This window comes from Pseudoliparis swirei, chromosome 4 (genome assembly GCF_029220125.1).
Source record: "Pseudoliparis swirei isolate HS2019 ecotype Mariana Trench chromosome 4, NWPU_hadal_v1, whole genome shotgun sequence".
Taxonomy (NCBI): Eukaryota; Metazoa; Chordata; class Actinopteri; order Perciformes; family Liparidae; genus Pseudoliparis; species Pseudoliparis swirei.
In genome coordinates, this window is record NC_079391.1 from 5,746,478 (window position 1) to 5,768,147 (window position 21,670).

The 21,670-nt window shown below is 42.9% G+C and overlaps 1 protein-coding gene and 1 long non-coding RNA gene across 3 annotated transcripts in view; one reads left to right on the top strand and one right to left on the bottom strand.

Moving 5' to 3' along the window:
• The first annotated feature begins 1,250 nt into the window (after window positions 1-1,250).
• Window positions 1,251-21,670, top strand: part of nfatc3a (nuclear factor of activated T cells 3a) — a 71,829-nt gene continuing 51,409 nt past the window's right edge. The window contains exon 1 of one of the 2 annotated variants that reach the window (XM_056412036.1): window positions 1,251-1,757. In XM_056412036.1, the coding sequence (XP_056268011.1) occupies window positions 1,667-1,757 (91 nt within the window). In that variant the 5' untranslated portion in view covers window positions 1,251-1,666. Of the gene's footprint in view, window positions 1,758-10,123; window positions 10,243-21,670 lie in introns of those variants that run through there. The other variant, XM_056412037.1, reaches the window with a different exon arrangement.
• LOC130192240 (uncharacterized) lies at window positions 9,153-9,716 on the bottom strand. Its single transcript, XR_008831355.1, has 2 exons — window positions 9,595-9,716; window positions 9,153-9,504 (listed from the first exon to the last, which is right to left on the bottom strand). It is a non-coding gene; the product is annotated as an uncharacterized LOC130192240 (long non-coding RNA).

Sequence of the window (21,670 nt, forward strand, 5' to 3'; positions counted from 1 at the left end):
TGTGTGTGTGTGTGTGTGTGTGTGTATATTACAGGGAGGGGGCATCCCAATACAAATTTGAATACCCCATAAACGCTTCAAATAACGCTATAGTTACATGTTGTTAAACGTCAATAGATTTAAAAAAAAGTGTGCACATGTTATACTCTGGATGTCATATCTCCAAAAGGATGAAAGCAGATAATAATTGATTTGGCCACCAATACAAATGTTGTCAAGCAAGAATACGATTAAAGCCGCCACACTTTAAAGCGTTAGAGTGCAGCGGCCTCTGCTTACCTAATAGAGATTGATCCGAGTAGATTGATGTTTTGGAAAGGCACTGATTGGATCATAACAATATGTTAGTGTCGTGCCCTGGGAAGAAATACTCACTCAGACCCACACATGGGCAACATTTGCATTTTAGGAGGCAATAAGTGGTGACATTTCAAACTGAGTGTGAAACACCCCTCAAAAGCTTGTAAAATCAAGGATAAAAGTGGCAAAAAACTATATAGTTGTCCCCATTGATGTGCTATTTAGTTTGCATCACAATATTTATAATCCCAAAAGCTATATACTCAAAACCTTCTCTACTATACAGTACAGTCCCATTCACAAGTCCACATTGTGCTGATTAGAGGCGAGGCGGGGAGGGGATCCAAAGGTAGAAAGCGTATAATGTCATTATATTTACCAATCCTTGGTTTTTGGATTGGAACCACACAAAGAGGCCCAACGTTGAGAGCTGCAGGTGCAATCGGATGTAATCGACTGATGGGTGGTTGAAAGAAAATAGAAGGGTGAATTAAATAGAGCAAAGTGGCTGTTTCAAGGTCAAAAGGTTTGCCGTACGCAATTTTTAAATGTTAGTACACTTTGTTTTGCCAAAACAGCGTATGAACACAGTGATAAGACTATATCAAAGATATGAATTTAAAAAAAAGTAAAATATGGAGCCTATTGTGTATTATAGTGTATTATTGTTCACAACACCTTCAAAAACCCAGTAAAGGCTATTTCAGGCATGTAAATTGCCTGTAAAATTTCCATAAACTTGATTATTAACTCCATAGCCAAGGTGCCCTGTGTGTGTGTGTGTGTGTGTGTGCGAGCCCGTGTTGTGTTGTGTCTGCTGACGTCACCGCTGGAACAGCGTTGTCACGCGGGGGTTAGTAAAAGTTGGGATCGGAGCTCCGGAGAGAGAGAGAGCGAGCGAGCGCGCGACAGAGAAACCGACACGGGAGGAGCGATAGAGAGCGCGAGAGGGGGGGGGAGACGGGCAATTAAACGGACAATTCATCAGCTTTATAGCGGACATTAAAACACGCCGGCAGAGAAAACGCTTTTTCTTTTGTTGTTTACACGTCTGACAGACAGAAACCGAGAGGGGAAGAAGAGACACGGGAACTTTCTCTGAAGTTGAAGCCACAATCTCACCCGTCAACCAACTGCCAGAGGAGTAAGAGGAGCTTAACGACCGACCTGTATTTTGGGATACTACTTCGCGCATGGCCGCGTAAAACGAGTAATTTTTTTTTAACTTAAAGTTGAAGTTCGGCGTCGTGGCAGTCGGTAAATGTTGTGACGTTTTTTAAGGAGAGCAGTACGTTGCTCCAGCGGTCGACGGTCGAGTCGTCGCGGGGTTAAAAGAAACACAAAAAACCCCGAGCTGTCAAACCCGATGACGACCGCGAACTGCCCCGGGAACGGGGAGCTGGACTTCCGACTGATTTTCGGAGAGGACGGACAGCAGCAGCCGTTGTGCCCCGCAGGTCAGTTTTTTATTTTTTTTATTTCCTCCGGTGAATTGGGAGTAAACTTGTGACACAGTAACGCCGAAGTTACACTCAACCTAACCGAGCTATATATTACCAACCGCCGGCTTAATTTAGCCCTGCGGCTTGATATTGCGCGCGTGCACGTGCGTGTGTGCGCGTGCTCTTCCTGTAAAAGAGGAACCGACCCTAATACGAGTGTTTTTTTTCGTGTTTATTTTTATTTTTTTATATTCAAATATCACGCTTTCTATCGTGGTTGGAGGCTGTGGTCCACGGCGGCAGCTGTCATTAGCCTGGCATGCTACCAGGTTAGCACAAGTGCCATGTTATTGCCATGTGCTAGTTCACTAGGAACTCGGTTATTAAAACTCCTCCTGCAAATGTGTGTGTGCGACGGGTATAGCTCGTCGACTGTAAACGTGGACAAGTTTGACACGTGAATGGTGGAAGGAAGAAGAGAGGCTTTTTTTCAATGTCACTAATGCACCTTTCTCAAAGGAGATCTCATGCTGATATTCTCTTAAAGCTTTATTCACTATAGTTGTTTACAAAATAAACAGGGGTTTTAATGACATTGTCAACAAAACACAGTCTTGACATAATGACATAACACTGTGACTGCTAAATGTCAAATGTAAGGGACATAAACGAAAAGAAAGATATGTAAAATCACTATAGGTACTTGTCATTATGTTAAATATCTTAAGTAGTGAGGATATTTTTTGAATTGGTGTCTTAATCTGTTATAAACCGTCTTTTTCCCACCCTCAGGATATGTTATCCTTAACGTGCTTCAAGTTCGAATAAATTAGTCACACATTGCTTTGATTCAAAGTGCCTCAAACTATTTTACAATGTGAAACACTTAAAACAGTCTTGGTGTATATGATATATATATATATATAAATATGAAATATTCATATTAATTGAATTAAGATCTTAAGTACAAAGTAATCAAATATTTTGAGAAATTTAAGTTAGTATGCGCTTGTTATTATCAACTCAGATGACATGATTGTGTATACCCCAATATGATTTCATCACGATAAGATTCCATTGAAAGTTGATCGTTATCGCACTAAATTATCGTCCAAAAAGACTATTTGTGAAGAAAGTGAATTCATGTTTTTATCTGTTAAGACTGTTTAATAAACTGATTGATTATTCAGGTTTGTGGAACAAAAGCATCACAACTATAAAAATGGTTGGCATGGATTTAAGCTATTATGTTGTCGGGATGCTTTATGTATTGGTAATTTAACTGGTATTCCCCTAAAAAAAAAGCTTTTAATTACATTACGGGTGTCAAAATGACTTCAGATAAAGGTTATTGATCATATTTAATATGTGGATGAAGTAACTTGTTTTGTAGAGGTTCATGTTTTCATTTAGGCCAAACTTGGAATAATGTGTTGCTTGTTTCTTTACTCATTACAGACACTTGAAAAGGACGAAATGTGAACTAATTAATGAAGTCAGGCACTCATAAAGCATGAGTTTTCAGATTTATGCACCAAACATATCACAGAATGACAGAAGCTGGGTTGTTTATTAATTTATAATGTGATAATAGGTGTACAATAATATATGATTTAAACAAAGGTCATGATTGAAACCAACTTAATCATTGAATAAAGGCATCTGTTGGTATTTGCATATATGCTAAATTCAGCTTCATTGGTTTCAGTCTTTGGGCCGTGACCATTGAAACATTTAAATTCTTCAGCTACGTCCTTTTTTTGAAACTCTGGGAAAAGTAATGACTCCATAAAGGTTTGGCTCGTGCAATTTTAAATAACATTTTCCTTTCGATTCAAGAGAAGTTTGACTTGGAGATGTGGCGAGGGGAAAATACTGCAGTTGGAATATAAGCACCACTGTGCACGTGTTTTTTTTCTCAATCTAGTCCGGATCATATATAAGTTGGCCTAAGGGGGGGGGGGGGGCTGTCCAAATTAATTACGGGAGTTTAATACAGGATCACACAGCCAGAGTCGCAGTGCACACTCATGAGTCGGCGTCCTTCTCTGGAGGCAGAGGATCAAGTCCGGGCTTGTTTTTGTAACAAACAACTTCTCCTGTGAATATCTAACCGTGTTTCACTCCACTGAGATCCTTTAATGTTGAGCGCTGCTTCACCTGGGCGCTGGTGTTGTGACAAGAAAAGGGAAAAGTCTAAAAATAAAAAATAAAAATAAAACATCATTGCGACGTTTCTATTATCTCCTTTCAGCAGAACGTTACGCTACTTTCCAAAAACGGTGCCGTGATGGTAGCTCGTTGTTTACCACACAACTCTTTTATATCTTTGTTTTAGATCATTACCTTCGCATTGAAAATGCAGAAGGTTATGCTTTGATCGCTATTTATTTATTTATTTATTTGTATGCGTGTTACTCGCATAACTCAAAAAGTATTAAACGGAATCGCATGAAATTTAGTGGGATGATTGGTTGTTATCTGGGGAGCATTTGATTAGATTTTGGGATCGATCGGGCCAAAGGTCAAGGTCAAGGTCACGAAAAGGTCAAAATCTTCTTTTTACCATAGTGGTCAATTTATATCCAATTGGCATGCAACTAATGCCAAAATGTTCATAATTCAATGCCCAATCTTGTGATATGCGAAGGTATGCGCTCTACCGAGTGCCCGTTCTAGTTTATTATGTAATGGACCTGAGCCGAGCAGTGAACGTTAACTTCCTACAACACTTCTCCCAGCCCAGTCTACTTCTGTGAATGTGATTAGATGGTGTGGTTCAGGGTGATGCCCTGCCCGTCCGTCTGTTTTTTGACTTCTTCTCTTCTCCGTCTGTTACTTTGCGTGTCTGTGTCTTCAGTGTTTCCTTGTTGCTCAGGAAACCGACATCTCTTTGAGGTGAAATATTCCACTGTTCTATTCAGAGGCATCGGGCTAGCTTACCGTAAAGGTTCTCCCCTGATTAGGTACAGTGCCAGCTGAATAGAAGAACCAGGCCCTCTTTGAATCAGTGTAACTACAAAGTGAGATTAGATCCTTTAAAATTCACTGAGATACACCTGAAAGCTAACTTTAAAATCAAAGTGACGATTAAAAGCAACTTCTACTTCTTTACTTGGTAATGGAAATAACCTAAACACATTTATTTAGGTTTACACTTAAACAACGCATCGTTATTGTTTGTATTTATGGTCTAGTTCAGATCCAGGTGATTTGTGTGCCTATATATGTATATATATATGTATGTATAGCTTATATACACTACCGTTAAAAAGTTTGGGGTCATCCAGACAATTTTGTGTCTTCCATGAAAACTCACTTTTATTTATCAAATGAATTGAAAATTGAGTAGAAAATATAGTCAAGACATTGACAAGGTTAGAAATAATGATTAATATTTGAAGTATTTATTTTGTTCTTCAAACTTCAAGCTCAAAGGAAGGCCAGTTGTATAGTTTATATCACCAGCATCACTGTTTTCAGCTGTGCTAGCATAATTGCACAAGGGTTTTCTAATCAGACATTAGTCTTCTAAGGCGATTAGCAAACACAATGTACCATTAGAACACTGGAGTGATCGTTGATGGAAATGGGCCTCTAAACACCTCTGGAGATTGTGGCAGCTGGCTCTAATTTGACCTCGGCTGCTGGTGATTTGCAATCAGTCAGCAGCCGAGGCCGTGCTCATAAAAGCTCTCAGTGGAGAGTGGAGGGGGAGAAGTGAGCAGAGGCGCATGTTTGGCGGTCTGCTCGGTGTGTGTTTTGAGGAATGTAGCAGGACCGACGCCGCTACCCGTGGGTTTCCCCCACCAGCACCAAGGACCAGCCAGGCACAGAGAGGTTTCGCTCAATGACATCTTTATTCCTCAAAACACACACCGAGCAGACCGCCAAACATGCGCCTCTGCTCACTTCTCCCCCTCCACTCTCCACTGAGAGCTTTTATGAGCACGGCCTCGGCTGCTGACTGATTGCAAATCACCAGCAGCCGAGGTCAAATTAGAGCCAGCTGCCACACTCCCCACCACCAGATTTAGGCCGGGACTCCATCCTACTCACCCCCCCCCCTCCCCCCCCTGAGAACTTGGGTGGAGGAGGGGGCTCTGGGGGACCGGGCTCAGGACGTGGGGGCTCTGGGGTCGACCGGGACGGGGGTACGGGGCGCTGGGGCCGGCCGGGATGGAGACGGAGACGGGGTAGCTGGCGCCGCCGCCGGGGCCCGGGGATCTGGGGTCGGCCTTCCACCGACGGGTCCCAGGGAACAGGGGTCGTCGGCAGTGCCGACGAGACGCGGGGCTCGGAGGTCGGCAGCTCCGCCGGGTCCTGGGGCTCTGGAGTCGGCAGCTCCGACTGGTCCTGGGGCTCTGGAAACCAGACACTTCCACCTTGAATATTAATTTACCACATTAACAATGTATAGAGTGTATTTTTGATTAATGTTATCTTCATTGAAAGAACAGTGCTTTTCTTTGAAAAATAAAGACATTTCTAAGTGACCCCAAATTTGTTTTGTTGGCCAATAAGTTAGTAGACATTCCAGGACAGAAATTTCAAAGATGCAGGATTTAGTTTATTTCTATAAAACCCGACTATAAAATGCCCTGCTCAGAACATATCTTCTCACTTTATTATGTATTTCAAATCAATTACAGGGTTCTCAAAATATGTCTTTATGTTGTATGTGTGTGTAAACAAGAAGAAGCGGCGGCTGAGTTATCGCCATTGAGATTTTAAATACTCAAATATCAACAGGGTGTCGGTCACATGAATCGGTTCAGCTCTCGTTTTCTGAGTGCTGCATTGTGTGATAACAACAAGTTAACCAGTCAGTGTGTATGGCTAGAGGTATCGATAATGTATTGGGAATGATGGCAACTCCCCGTTGAGTCACTAACACTGAATGTTATGTTCTACATTTTGCAGAATTTACAGTCCAGATAAAAGTTCCTCTGGTACCCAATTATCTTTTTTTTTTTTTTTTAAAGTTAGAGAACAGGTGGTGCTGTCTTCTTTTTCTGAGCTACTTCTCAGTGGAGTGGAAGTAAAGTGAAGTGATTGTCCCCAGTGTTAACCACTGTGCTTTTTTCAGTCCTTGTCTTTTGGCCACAAAAAGGACAAGTTCCTCACTCCTGTGAAAAACAGATCCAGACTCCAGGAACTCCAGTTCTTCTGCAGTCCTTTTGTTGAACTTCTATTTGAGTTTTTAACGTGTTCGACTTGAGCTCCTGTACAACTTGTTTTATTCATTAGCGGTCGTCAAATAACAACAAAGACTAAAGTTAATTGTCGTGTTCTACCCGCCTTGCTCTCGAACTGCGTAACACGTCGATGGAATTTCACCCACATCCTCTCCAACGCCACCGACTAAACTCCCGTTTCCAGGATAATTGAAACGCTCGCTCGAGCTTCAGCTAAACTCTCTCTGCCCGCAGCGAGTGGCCGATGGGCGCCGCGCGCACGTGCAACTCGCAAAACCGAGATGAGAAGGAGCGAGACAGAGTTTATTTATAGAGAATATTCAAAACGAACAAATGTGGGCTAAAGTGCTGTAGAACAACAGTACAATTTACAAGACATAAAACACTCTGTAATCATTGTTTCCCCACGTTTCCCCAAGTGGGCCGTTGTGAGTTATAGTTTAGTTGCGTCTGTTTGTACCGTAAAGCAAGCAACTTGATAATGTCGGTCTGGGCCGTGAGAATTTGTGTGGTAACGTTTCACTATTTTCTGACAATTTGTAGATTAATACAATTTATTTGACAACCCACCCTTTCAAGAAACTCAATTATAAACTCCTCACTAATCAAACAAATTCATAAAATAACTAGAACGGGCACTCGGTAGAGCGCATTCCTTCGGATATCACAAGATCGGGCATTGAATTATGAACATGTTGGCATTAGTTGCATGCCAATTGGATAGAAATTGACCGCGCTATGGTAAAAAGAAGATTTTGACCTTTTCATGACCTTGACCTTTGACCCGATTGATCCCAAAACCTAATCAAATGGTCCCCAGATAATACCCAATCATCCCACCACATTTCATGCGATTCAAGAATATTTTGACCTTTTCATGACCTTGACCTTGACCTTTGACCCGATCAATCCCAAAATCTAATCAAATGGTCCCCGGATAATAACCAATCATCCCACCAAATTTCATGCGATTCGGTTTAATACTTTTTGAGTTATGCGAGTAACACGCATACAAATAAATAAATAAATACACGGCGATCAAAACATAACCTTCCGCATTCTCAATGCGAAGGTAATTATAAAGGTATGCTTCTAGACATACTACTAATACATGGCTATTTAACAATTAAATAAAATTCCCTGTGCTAAAAAAAAAGAAGCTCACTATGTAAAGCAGCGACATGCCGTGTTATGTCTCCATTTTGCTTTAATAACACGTCACTATTACTTGTCCTCTTGTTTCAGTCACTTGTGATAATTGAGCTCAGAGCTGTTTTCTTCTTTTAATTCGTCACTTTTTGGCAGTTGGATAGAAATAGACTCTGTGGCAGCCTCCCAGCGATTAACACAGGCAGGTGAAACCACGTATTAAGAGTTATGTAAGTATTGTTTCAGGTAGCTTTAAGGACAGCGCCCATCAGACCTGTTCGATTGGTAGCTTACAGCTAACTATTATTGTGAAACAAACGCCACTGAAATATGTCTGTATTAGACACGTGTGTGTGTGTGTTTGATGGTTTTAACTCCTACATTCTTTCATATTGTCACCAACAATTTGGTTATACATAGTAATTATAGAACATATATCCCCATTCACTGTTTTTTTAAGTCTAGTTTCACATACACAAAGAAACAATCCATCTTACAATATGTCGGGCTTATCCATTAAAGTACTCCGTTTGGGATTGAGTGTTTAATGTGAAGTGGTAGAAATAAGTAAGTAAAGTTTATTTATATTGCACTTATCACAGACAAAGTGCAGTCCAGTAGTCAATTAAAACAATTTGTCAATAACGGGCCAAAATCTTTCAACAGTTAAAAGAGCAAAGTACAATACACTGTAAACTAGAACGGGCACTCGGTAGAGCGCATACCTTCGCATATCACAAGATTGGGCATTGAATTATGAACATGTTGGCATTAGTTGCATGCCAATTGGATAGAAATTGACCGTGCTATGGTACAAATAAGATGTTGACCTTTTCATGACCTTGACCTTTGACCCGATCGATCCCAAAATCGAATCAAATGGTCCCCGGATAATAACCAATCATCCCACCTAATTTCATGCGATTCGGTTTAATACTTTTTGAGTTATGCGAGTAACACGCATACAAATAAATAAATACACGGCGATCAAAACATAACCTTCCGCATTTTCAGTGCGAAGGTAAAAATGGTGCAGTAAAATAAATAAACAGAAGATAAAAAATCAGGCCATATAATGTTTAATTTAACCAAATGCCAGTGTAAACAGGTATGTTTTGAGATGGAGTTTAAATGATACTCTTGAATCTGAAAACCACGCGGGCAGGCGGCGTTCCACAGCTTTTGGTGCTAAAACAAAGACGTCATGGGGAGTGAGGATGATGCAGGTGGCCGAAGAAGAAGCGGCCTCATTGTGCGCTTGAGGTGGTATGAGGCAGGGGGGCGGAAGCGCCCTCTATGGGGGGCGGAGGAGTCGACCCGGAGTGGAGGTGGTCTGGCTTTGGGCCCGGACATTGTGGGGTTCAGATGGCAGGGTGGCCTCCAGGGAGAGGAGGGGGCACACCGCTCTCTAGCTGCTGGTGAGGGGAAGATGAACAGCTCTGATTGTCCAGACCTTTTCCTTTTTCCGATGTAACCCACACACACATTGACTTTTTAGTCCTTACTTTTTGTTGTGTTTTTGTGGTTTTTTTTCGGATGCCACCATCCCGGCACGGCACATTGTGGACCCACCGCCGGCACGAGGACTCTTTCTTTTCTCACTGCTTCTCTCAGGATGTGAACGAGACCCCCGGTGACATCAGACAGACTGATCTAGGCTAATGAAACCTCCAGATGTCAAGCAGTCACCACAGCCACTTAGTGACGAGTCAGGTTTGATTCTTTGTTGTTCTGTTAACATGCTGGAACATTCCTCATACCTGTCGGATTAGGATTGTCTTTGACATGTTACGAAAAAAAACTAAAGACAAGTCGCGGCACTTTTTTTTTTTTCGCGTAATGAAAGGATCGAGCCGAGAGAAAGAAAGTGTGCCAGTGGCTCTGTTGTTGTCGCGAAAACCAAGAGCTTGATCCTCTCAGTCCCCGTCGTGGGAAAGACTGAAATTACATCGCTCTCATGGTGGACTATTTCGAGCTCCCGGAGAGAGTGGCAGAGGGCGGGCGGCAGGTTCTAGTGACTCGTTTGTACTCGGAGCAGGAGAACCCCCTCTTGTCTCGGGACGTCCGCAGCCTGCCGCTTTCCACCGCTCGGTCGATTTGAGATCTTACGCCGAGGAGAGGAGCGGAAAGAATGCTGTGCGCTACATCGCCAGGTGAGTGTGTCGGCACTCCCGGACTCTGGCCAGGTGTGTTAGTGTGTTAGTGTGTGTGTGTTTGGACTTTTATGTGGAGCGGTCGGAGCCACACCTCACACAAGCAGCTGTCATAAGAGAAGCAGGCTCTCGACATGACATTACATCTTCCCTAAATTAACGGCATACACTTTTTCTCGATACGCATTAAGTAAGCGGTTTAATTTCGTAAGAATTTATAATTTTCTGGTAAGCTCTCATTGAAATTATTTCATGTTGTATTCACTGTGCAGTACGCTTGGGTCTTTTGTCGTCCTCTTGAGTAGGAAGCTACACATGTCAGACGTGTATTGTCGGACGTTGATGCTTGTTGGTGTGCATCGGTCATTTCAACAATGTCCACACAAATGATGTCTAATGGAAAAATAAAAGAAGAGAGGAAGACGTACAAGCACAGCGAGGAGAGTGGACACAAGTGAGTTATACTTTCAGATTGAGGGCTTTATGGATCAGGAACAAGAGGGTTTATGAACCTGCAGGTTCTGATACTTCCCTGAACGTGTAAAAGACGAGAGAGGTCAAAGGTCAGACGGTCATGCACAAGGTCCACATGTGGGACTAGATCACCATGTGCCCCCCCCCCCCCCCCCACTAACCCTAGTGAACCGAAGGGGTCCCAGCGAGCACCCGGTGTGATGAATGAGACGTTTGTTTCCCCGGGGCGAGGCATGAGTAACTATGTGTGGCATCTGTCTAGTTTAAATTTAGTGTAACTGAAGCTACCGCTGGCTGCGCTGTATCAACATGTCACAGGCCGCATTACACCGGAGAGAAAGCTGTGGAACGCCTGCATCTGGTTTTATTTTTTCTCCTTCTTTTCTCACTCCCCCCCTTTTTTACGACGAGGCACGGCCCCGCTGCGCACAGATGAGTTTGGTTTGAATCCTATTTTATTTTAGGCCGCCTCCTCAATGCCTTATTTGAGCCGGGCTAACGATCGGGATCGGCACCTCCACCCCCCCCCCCCCCCGCGCCGCGCCGCGCGTCTCGTCCCGCTCCCGTCGCGCGTCCGACGATCGGGTGTGATTGTTGTCAGATTGACGTTTGAATTCAGCTTCAGTTTTCACTTTTAAAAACCTGTGATGCATTGGTGGGATTTTTCAAGGGGATGATGGGACACACTCAGAATCAGAATCAGAATCAGGTTTTATTGGCCAAGTAAGTTTGCACAAACAAGGAATTTGACTTGGGAAAGTGACTCTGTGTGCTTACACAAAATATACATGACAACACAATACAAAACAAAAACAAAACTGTGCAGTACAGAACACACAGTGCAAAACAGTGCAACGGTCTGAGAAGTTTAAGAAAGTGACTTAAGAAAGTATATGAAGGCGGAATGGCTCCACTTGTTTTGAGTGGACCCTAGTCCACGGGTCACAGCTGGAATGTGCTCCATGTGGACTTTGACAGCTGGGTGGAAAGGGCACACTCATTGTGGATCGAGGTTTGAACAATATGAACCGCCGATCACTTAATGCACTCAAGAATCACTTAATGCACTCAAGAATCACTTAATGCACTCAAGAATGCAAAACGTGAATTGGGCCTGTGGTGAATATACAGGACTGTCTCAGAAAATTAGAATATTGTGATAAAGTTCTTTATTTTCTGTAATGCAATTAAAAAAACAAAAATGTCATGCATTCTGGATTCATTACAAATCAACTGAAATATTGCAAGCCTTTTATTCTTTTAATATTGCTGATTATGGCTTACAGCTTAAGAAAACTCAAATATCCTATCTCTAAATATTAGAATATCATGAAAAAGTATACTAGTAGGGTATTAAACAAATCACTTGAATCGTCTAATTAACTCGAAACACCTGGAAACACATTTTCAAATGTTTGATTTTGTTTTGCTGTTATAAATCTTTTTTTTTACTTGGTCTGAGGAAATATTCAAATTTTATGAGATAGGATTTTAGAGTTTTCTTAAGATGTAAGCCATAATCAGCAATATTAAAAGAATAAAAGGCTTGCAATATTTCAGTTGATTTGTAATGAATCCAGAATGCATGACATTTTTGTTTTTTTAATTGCATTACAGAAAATAAAGAACTTTATCACAATATTCTAATTTTCTGAGACAGTCCTGTATATGTGAACTTGTATAACGGAAGGTTTGAGTGAAGGTCGTCTTCCTTCCAATTCATGTTTTTTGGAGAGGAAATTGCTGTCTTCCTGCTTTTCCCCCCTTTTATTGTTTCCTGTTAGTTTTTTTTCAGTCGTTTTTTCAATCTTTGTTAAGGCGGGTCAAAGCCGGGGAGGAGGGGGAGGAGGAGGAGGGGGGGCCTTGTTCACGCGTGCAGATTAGGAAGGTGTACAGGTACATTTAAATACAATCTTTTAGCAATACTTTGTTGATGCTTTGATAATCCAGGAACATAGAATATACGGTTTATCGTATAATAATCTGTATGATTTGTTCTGAACTTGGTTGGAAGCTATTGGTTGGCACACATTTATCAGTGGTGTGTGTATACTGTAGTCTCTCTAAATGTCTCTCTCTCTCGTCTCTCACCGCTCTGTATCTCTCTCTCTCTCCTCACCGCTCTGTATCTCTCTCTCTCTCTCCTCACCGCTCTGTATCTCTCTCTCTCTCCTCACCGCTCTGTATCTCTCTCTCTCCTCACCGCTCTGTATCTCTCTCTCCTCACCGCTCTGTATCTCTCTCTCTCCTCACCGCTCTGTATCTCTCTCTCTCCTCACCGCTCTGTATCTCTCTCTCTCCTCACCGCTCTGTATCTCTCTCTCTCCTCACCGCTCTGTATCTCTCTCTCTCTCCTCACCGCTCTGTATCTCTCTCTCTCCTCACCGCTCTGTATCTCTCTCTCTCTCCTCACCGCTCTGTATCTCTCTCTCCTCACCGCTCTGTATCTCTCTCTCTCCTCACCGCTCTGTATCTCTCTCTCTCCTCACCGCTCTGTATCTCTCTCTCTCCTCACCGCTCTGTATCTCTCTCTCTCCTCACCGCTCTGTATCTCTCTCTCTCCTCACCGCTCTGTATCTCTCTCTCTCTCCTCACCGCTCTGTATCTCTCTCTCTCCTCACCGCTCTGTATCTCTCTCTCTCCTCACCGCTCTGTATCTCTCTCTCTCTCTCCTCACCGCTCTGTATCTCTCTCTCTCTCTCTCTCTCTCTCTCCTCACCGCTCTGTATCTCTCTCTCTCCTCACCGCTCTGTATCTCTCTCTCTCTCCTCACCGCTCTGTATCTCTCTCTCTCTCCTCACCGCTCTGTATCTCTCTCTCTCTCTCCTCACCGCTCTGTATCTCTCTCTCTCCTCACCGCTCTGTATCTCTCTCTCTCCTCACCGCTCTGTATCTCTCTCTCTCCTCACCGCTCTGTATCTCTCTCTCTCTCTCCTCACCGCTCTGTATCTCTCTCTCTCTCTCTCTCTCTCTCCTCACCGCTCTGTATCTCTCTCTCTCTCCTCACCGCTCTGTATCTCTCTCTCTCTCTCTCCTCACCGCTCTGTATCTCTCTCTCTCCTCACCGCTCTGTATCTCTCTCTCTCTCCTCACCGCTCTGTATCTCTCTCTCTCAATCACGGTCTGTCGCTCTCGTCTTCTCTCCCCCATAAAGGGGAAAAATCTCCGTTCCCCTGGATGTCCCACTCTCATGCTCCCTCCCTCCCTCCCTCCCTCCCTCCCTCCCCCAGTCTGACTTTTGTTGTTGTTGTCAGGCACAGTCAGCCCTGACAGATTGTTTAAATGTCACCCCTGCCGGCGGTAGCTCCCGATGTTATCCGCTCCGGGTTATTGCGGGCCGTCAAGCGGCTCGTGTTCGACTGTCACGCACCGCGGCTCTCCTGCTCCGCTCACAGTGAACACGTGACCCCGCCAGTGGAGACGCGTGTTGTTCGAATGCACAGGTCGTATGCGGCGTGCATTCTGTCTGCGATTTGTGTTCGCATGGCGACTGTGGCTCGGGGATCGAGCGGGTCGTCCTTCCGCCGCGGTTCGATTCCCCGGCTCTGCGGGTCGACGTCGACGTGTCCTTACGCGAGAGACTTAACCCCAAATGGCTCCTGTAGGCGGTGCCCGCGGTGTATGAATACTTGTGAATGTTCGTTTGTTCGGTGGCACCGTGGCAACAAGTCATTACCTTCGCATTGAAAATGTGGAAGGTTATGTTTTGATCGCCGTGTATTTATTTATTTATTTGTATGCGTGTTCCTCGCATAACTCAAAAAGTATTAAACCGAATCGCATGACATTTGGTGGGATGATTGGTTATTATCCGGGGACCATTTGATTAGATTTTGAGATCGATCAGGTCAAAGGTCAAGGTCAAGGTCATGAAAAGGTCAACATCTTCTTTTTACCATAGCACGGTCAATTTCTATTCAATTGGCATGCAACTAATGGCAAAATGTTCATAATTCAATGCCCAATCTTGTGATATGCGAAGGTATGCGCTCTACCGAGTGCCCGTTCTAGTTCTCAATGTAAAGCTTTACAAAATGACTAACTATAAAATAAGTCTCGAGTCGACTCTGATCAAACTGAAAGATTAGTCAACTCGGAGGGAGCAGCTCTATTTCTCTCGACCTTACGGAAAGCTTTATGACCATCAGGGATGTGGCTCTAGTTTGTGTTGTGTGATCCTTACGGGGGAATATAATCCGAAGACACGTTGAGTATATTTTCGTTTGACAATCAGCTGTAATATGCAGCATGTGGTGTGTGTCTTGTCTGAAGGGCTGGAGCTCTGAGATCCAGTGTGTGAATTACTAGTCCTAGCTTTTAATTCAATTTTAGCTTTGTGAGTTAAGAATTGCCCTTACAGGAAGTTTCTGAACTGACTTTTCCATTCATCATCTTTGGTGTTCAGGCCCCCGGGAAGCAGAACTCCATTCCTGAGGAAAACCAGGCGTTCAGTCAGGGCGCCCTCTTTTACATCTTATGGCGTTTTAATAAATCTTATTTATTATTCATTTTACGCCATTTCAAATTATTTTAACACTTGTGTTTCACCTATTATAGTTTGTAGCAAGTATAAATCCCATTTTAAATATACAGGGTTCGTACGGTCATGGAAAACCTGGAAAAGTCATGGAGTTTTAAAATGGTCATTTCCAGGCCTGGAAAAGTCATGGAAAAAACGTAAGTCCTAAAAGTTTTGGAAAAGTCATGGAAATGTGTTATAATCACATGTTCATTTACGCCGAGTTTGAAATAATTAATATGTTTTTTAAAGAAAGACGCTCAAAATATAAGCCGGCATACTCTCTCAATACGCAACATGTTCTAAATTGTTCATGTTTATACCGAGATTTCAGTTTGGCCATGGACATTTGGTTTAAAGTCACGGAATAGTCATGGAAATCCATTGGTCAAAATGTGTAAGAACCCTGTATTATAGTTTCTAGTAAGTATAAATCCCATTTTAAATATAGCTAATTTGTAGGATCAAAATACTAATCTTTGATATCTTTTTTTTTAATAACCAAATTTAAATCTACTCCCATGGCAATCAGTGGTGTGTTTTAACAAGGTCTTTGTGCGTCGGCGGGTATTTAGTTAGTGCAGGTGGCTCCTTGGCACTCTGTGTTTATCCCATAATGTTATCTCGGCATGAGATTGTTAATTAGGAGCTTAATTTAGCTGCCGGCATATGTTAACATTGGCTCCGGCTGCCATTGTTAAGCCTCTGCTGGCTGGTGAGGCACAGGAAGGCTTTCTTAACCCTGACACAACATCGGGACGAGACGGTAACAAGGCTCCAGAGACGTCCGGTTACACCGAGACCCGACGCCTCAGGATCCTGCTGCACATGCGCCTCATCGCTCGAGGGACATCCAGCCCGCCGCTTCCCTGAATTTGTATTTGTCTCCCGGCTCACTCTCACTTCTAGTACGCTAACTCCACCACCTTCGCATACTGCACGGGGTTTGGCACGAGCTGTACAGCCACAGGTTGTTGGCCAACCCTTCACGACACGCGTGTGCACGTGCGTCACAGGCGCCGTGTTCAGAAACGTAGCCGGCCGCCGTTCTTGGAAAGCACACAGGGAAGGAATTCATTTTGCTTTTGTGAGCTCTGCTGGGAGTCACTGCAAATATATCAATATCAATCAAACATACGTACAAGTAAAAGATCATTAAGGGGGTGCCGGGGTTGCTTTCTGTTGTTGTTGTTGTCTTGTTGTTTTTGTTGTTTTTTTGGGGGGGGGAGGGTATGTGTGTATGTATGCGTGTGTATATGTATATATGGGTGTGTGTGTATGGGTGTGGGTGTATGTATATGTGTGTATATATATGTATGTATGTATGGGTGTGTAGGTGTATGTATATGGGTGTATATTTATGTTTATGTTTATGTCTGACATTTTTTTACTTGTTTTATGTTTATATCACCAAACAAATAAAAAAATAAAATATCAATCAAACATACTCACAAGTAAAAGATAATTAAGGGGGTGCCGGGGTTGCTTTCTGTTGTTATTGTTGTTTTTTATTTATTTATTGTTGTTTTTTTTGTGGGGGGAGGGTATGTGTATATATGTGTGAGTATGTACGTGTGTGTATATGTATGTGTGTGTGTGTTTGGGTGTAGGTCTATGTATATGTGTGTTTATATATGTTTATGTCTGACATTATTTGACTTGTTTTATGTTTATATCACTAAACAAATAAAAAAAATTATGTATAAAATAAAATATAAATCAAACATAAATCTTTCAAAAAGGCACCTCTTGTGCTTGAAATTAGGTTATTGTTGAATTATCATAAATGATTTAATGTATTTAATCCTCCATCAATGTTAGGATTTTGCTTATAGTTGGACTGTTCATAAAGTCAGAGCGGGCCACTGACTCGGTTTCGAGTGGCACAGCAACTCTTGCTCTGGTGTTACCTTACATACAAATTAAGCCCAAATAAGTTCAAGCAGGAGAGACAAGAAAGTAAATAATAGTTTATTATATAGAGATAATATGCAGTCTTGACAGAGCCGTTGGTGTTTGGACTCAACAAGATGAATCCTAATGAAATTGGGAGAGAAGTGAGTGCCAGACGTATGAGAATGAAACAACAGGCATCGGCATGCCACCCCCCCCCCCCCCCCCCCCCCCCCGACTGAACTCACTCTGGAGGTTCATTTCCACTCGGTGAAATGCGTCTTTTGAATGAGAAGGTTGGATCGGTGCATCCCGAACTCTGAGCGACACTCCACAACATGAGTCTCTACACACACACACACCACGTAATACAAAAAAACATCTGATTACCTTCGCATTGAAAATGCGGAAGGTTATGTTTTGATCGCCGTGTATTTATATATTTATTTATTTGTATGCGTGTTACTCGCATAACACAAAAAGTTTTAAACCGAATCGCATGAAATTTGGTGGGATGATTGGTTATTATCCGGGGACCATTTGATTAGATTTTGGGATCGATTGGGTCAAAGGTCAAGGTCAAGGTCATGGAAAGGTCACAATCTTCTTTTTACCATAGCACGGTCATTTTTTATCCAATTGGCATGCAACCAATGCCAACATGTTCATAATTCAATGCCCAATCTTGTGATATGCGAAGGTATGCGCTCTACCAAGTGCCCGTTCTAGTTTACTGTTTTTCGAGTACGTTCCTTGATACGTTTTTATCTCATACTGTCCACGACGTGTTGTCACACTCGTGCTCCGGTCTGTCGGCCAGCAGCTGAAAGAGGAGACCGGGCTCCACACAAAGCCTCCTGTACTGGTGGATGTAAGCAGAGCCGGCTCTAATCAACCTGCCTGCCCACCACAAAGGGAACCCTGACTAAGGTTACCCTCCAGCTCCAGCAACACATGGCGTTGGGGCTCCTGGGGTAACCTAAGACAGTCATATGTGTGGGGTGTACACTCATAAACACACACACACACACACACACACAAGGGTACACTCACATATATACCCATCCAGTAAATGCAAAAAGACACAGGAAGGCAGAGCGGTACAACCACAGACACAAAGGAACACACATTCACAACACCACCCACAGCCATAAAGAGAGGTAGACCAGCAGGAACCGATTTGCTCGCCATCTTCTCCGGGAGAGATCCTTCTCTCGCTCAGTCGTGCACTGGGCTTCCTCCGAATGTGCCACAGGACCCTGAGGAGAGAATCCCCGGGCAGCGCGACGGTCAGCCGGATGCCGGTTGAACTTCGCGTCAAGGAGCCGACGTGGATGCCGCCGTCGCCCGGTCTCCGTGGTTACCGCGAGAACACAGCGGTGTTTGTGGAGCGTTCCGAACATCCGCAAAGACGGGCCTCGCTGGAACATCTCCCAGCGAGGCGGAGCTATTATTATCCCCGGGACAGCAAAGCCTCTTACAGATCTTTATTTAACCAGATCGGCCGTCTGATGTATGGATACTTGAGGAGTGTGTGACGCACCAGGCTTTCGGGAACGGTGTGTAGGGGCTTTGCAACCAAGGCCATTGACAACAAAAAACCAGGGTTCGTACGGTCATGGAAAACCTGGAAAAGTCATGGAATTTTAAAATGGTCATTTCCAGGCCTGGAAAAGTCATGGAAAAAACTTAAATCATGAAAGTTTTGGAAAAGTCATGGAAATGTGTTATAATCACATGTTCATTTACGCCGAGTTTGAAATAATTAATATGTTTTTTAAAGAAAGACGCTCAAAATATAAGCCGGCATACGCTCTCAATACGCACAATTTTCTAAATGTTTCATGTTTATACCGAGATTTCAGTTTGGTCATGGACATTTGGTTTAAAGTCATGTAAAAGTCCTGGAAATCCACTGGTCAAAATGTGTAAGAACCCTGAAAAACAAAACCACTACTCCTCTCTGACCTCCTGTCCTAAGGGGACTGGTGTTTTGGCTCTGACTTGGGTGGGGTGGGGGGGGGCTTAATGTTAATTAATGTTATACCGCTGACGCTGAAGGACCACTCAGGGATTTATCACCGGATATGTGAGGAGACAGAAACAGACAGAGACAAGTTACTGCTCTCATTACGACAGTCCAAGACTCTCACACACCGTAATCTCTTTACCCATTGCTCCTGGCAGCATCAACTGGGCCTTCTTCACAATAATACACTAAACTTGTTGTTTATCTGTCACCACAGGCTACAAAATACTCAACTTTTATAGCATATTTGACCAATCACCGGATCCAGCAGCTGAAACTTGTATTTACATTTTTTTTCTTCACATAGTAACAACTTCTAAATCGATCACGAGTTGACTGGCAGCCAGTCGGTCGGTGCAGCCCTCATGAAACGGACATCAGTTGATGAAGTACTTGTTGGTTGGCGTCAGGTCCTTCGATAGACTTGAGGCTCCGTGTGAAGTTTAAATTGCCAAAGCATATTAATTTGAATATGCCATTACTTGTGCCTGGAAATGACAAAAAGACTAATTGCGACTGTTTAATCTTATCTTTTCCTTCGCATTGAAAATGCGGAAGGTTATGTTTTGATCGCCGTGTAATTATTTATTTATTTGTATGCGTGTTACTCGCATAACTCAAAAAATATTAAACCGAATCGCATGAAATTTGGTGGGATGATTGGTTATTATCCGAGGACCATTTGATTAGATTTTGGGATCGATCGGGTCAAAGGTCAAGGACATGAAAAGGTCAACAACTTCTTTTTACCATAGCGCGGTCAATTTCTATCCAATTGGCATGCAACTAATGCCAAAATGTTCATAATTCAATGCCAAATCTTGTGATATGCGAAGGTATGCGCTCTATAGAGTGCCCGTTTTAGTTTTAAATGTGACAATTATATTGTATAATATTGAGTTGTAATAAACAAACTTACCCTCAGGAGTAAGCTTCCCTAACGAAACAAGAAAATGCACGAATCAAGCATCAGAAAAAAAAGGAAAATCTAATGTAAAAATACAGTTCAGTATTTACCAACATAAAAGTTCAGGGAACAATTTGCTGCAACTTTAATTGGCTTATTAGTCTGTAATTAGTACCTAATTTACTAAAGCAGCAGCTAAACAATGAGTACTGGTCCCCGCCCTGAATTATCCATACATGTTTTAAATGTGATTCTCCAGAGCTAAAAACCAGCTCGTCCCCTCGTGTTTCAGTGAAGCAGGAACCCACATTTACGTTTCTTCTTCCCTTCCTACCGACTCCTTCTCTTGCTCCCCGTCAGTCCGATGTTGTCGTCAGATCTGTGGTGGGTCTTGTGACAGGCGGGCCGTGCCGGTGTGAAACTGAAGCAGCTATAAATAAAGCTGCTGCTGCCGCCTCTGCTGCTGCTGGAGAGAGAGGATCTTTAATATCTGATTTGACAACACTTTCATATGACTTGGATTCGGTTATCATTTAGTTGGAGGGAAGAAGAAAAACTTTAATTAACTTCCTGCCGAGTATTTATCTTACTGTGCTAGAGTTCAGATATTTTAGTTGTTGAATGTAACTTGGTGTCTTATTTTTGAGGCAGGTAGGATACATTGAAGGAATAAGGGGAAGTGCAATGAGTTCACAACCTTCTCCACTGTGGTTTTAGCCGAGCTAATCGTTTACTGAATGCTCAATCTCTTTGGCCGATATTTATTTACTTATTTATTAACCTTTAAAAAAGAAGAAAAAAACCTTTGTAAAGCAGAAGTTGTATTCAGCATATTTAAAGGCCAAATACAGGAAGCCCGATGCTTGATTTTAGTATTTCTAAGCTCAATTAATTTCTTTTTCAAATGACTTACATTTGTATAAATCAAAAATATTTAGTTCCTAATGTTTTTCGAATGTAAAAATGTCTCTGCAAGTGAAATTAAGAGTTCACATGTAAAACATTGGGCTCCTCCCAGTGAGAGCAGCAGAGCGTATCCAGTAGAGGTTTATCAATAACCTCTAAAAGAGTCGCGCCAATGCGGACAGTGAGCTCTTGTCTGTTTGTGTGTGTGTGTGTGTGTGTGTGTTGACCTTTGGTATAAATAGCCTGCCGGCGCTAGCTGTGATGACAGCGGACAGCACGCACCGCTGTGTGAATTTGTTTCCTGAGTAGCGCTGTTCATTGGTTATCCCTCCTGGAACAAAGCCCGTGTGACTGCCTGCTACCCAGCAACACTCTGGCCTCTTCATTTCCTGAAACTGGGCTCAATCGCTAGCGCAAATTCATGGTGCAACCGTTTATGGGTCTGCGATCAAATATCTTCATGCAATTTTTGGACTCGAGTGTAGTCCTGGTGAGGATGAATACATTACTCGAAAGCGGAGTGTAATATCAGCAGGTTGACTGATATAAAAACTAGAACGGGCACTCGGTAGAGCGCATACCTTCGCATATCACAAGATGGGGCATTGAATTATGAACATTTTGGCATTAGTTGCATGCCAATTGGATAAAAATTGACAGCGCTATGGTAAAAATAAGATGTGACCTTTTCATGACCTTG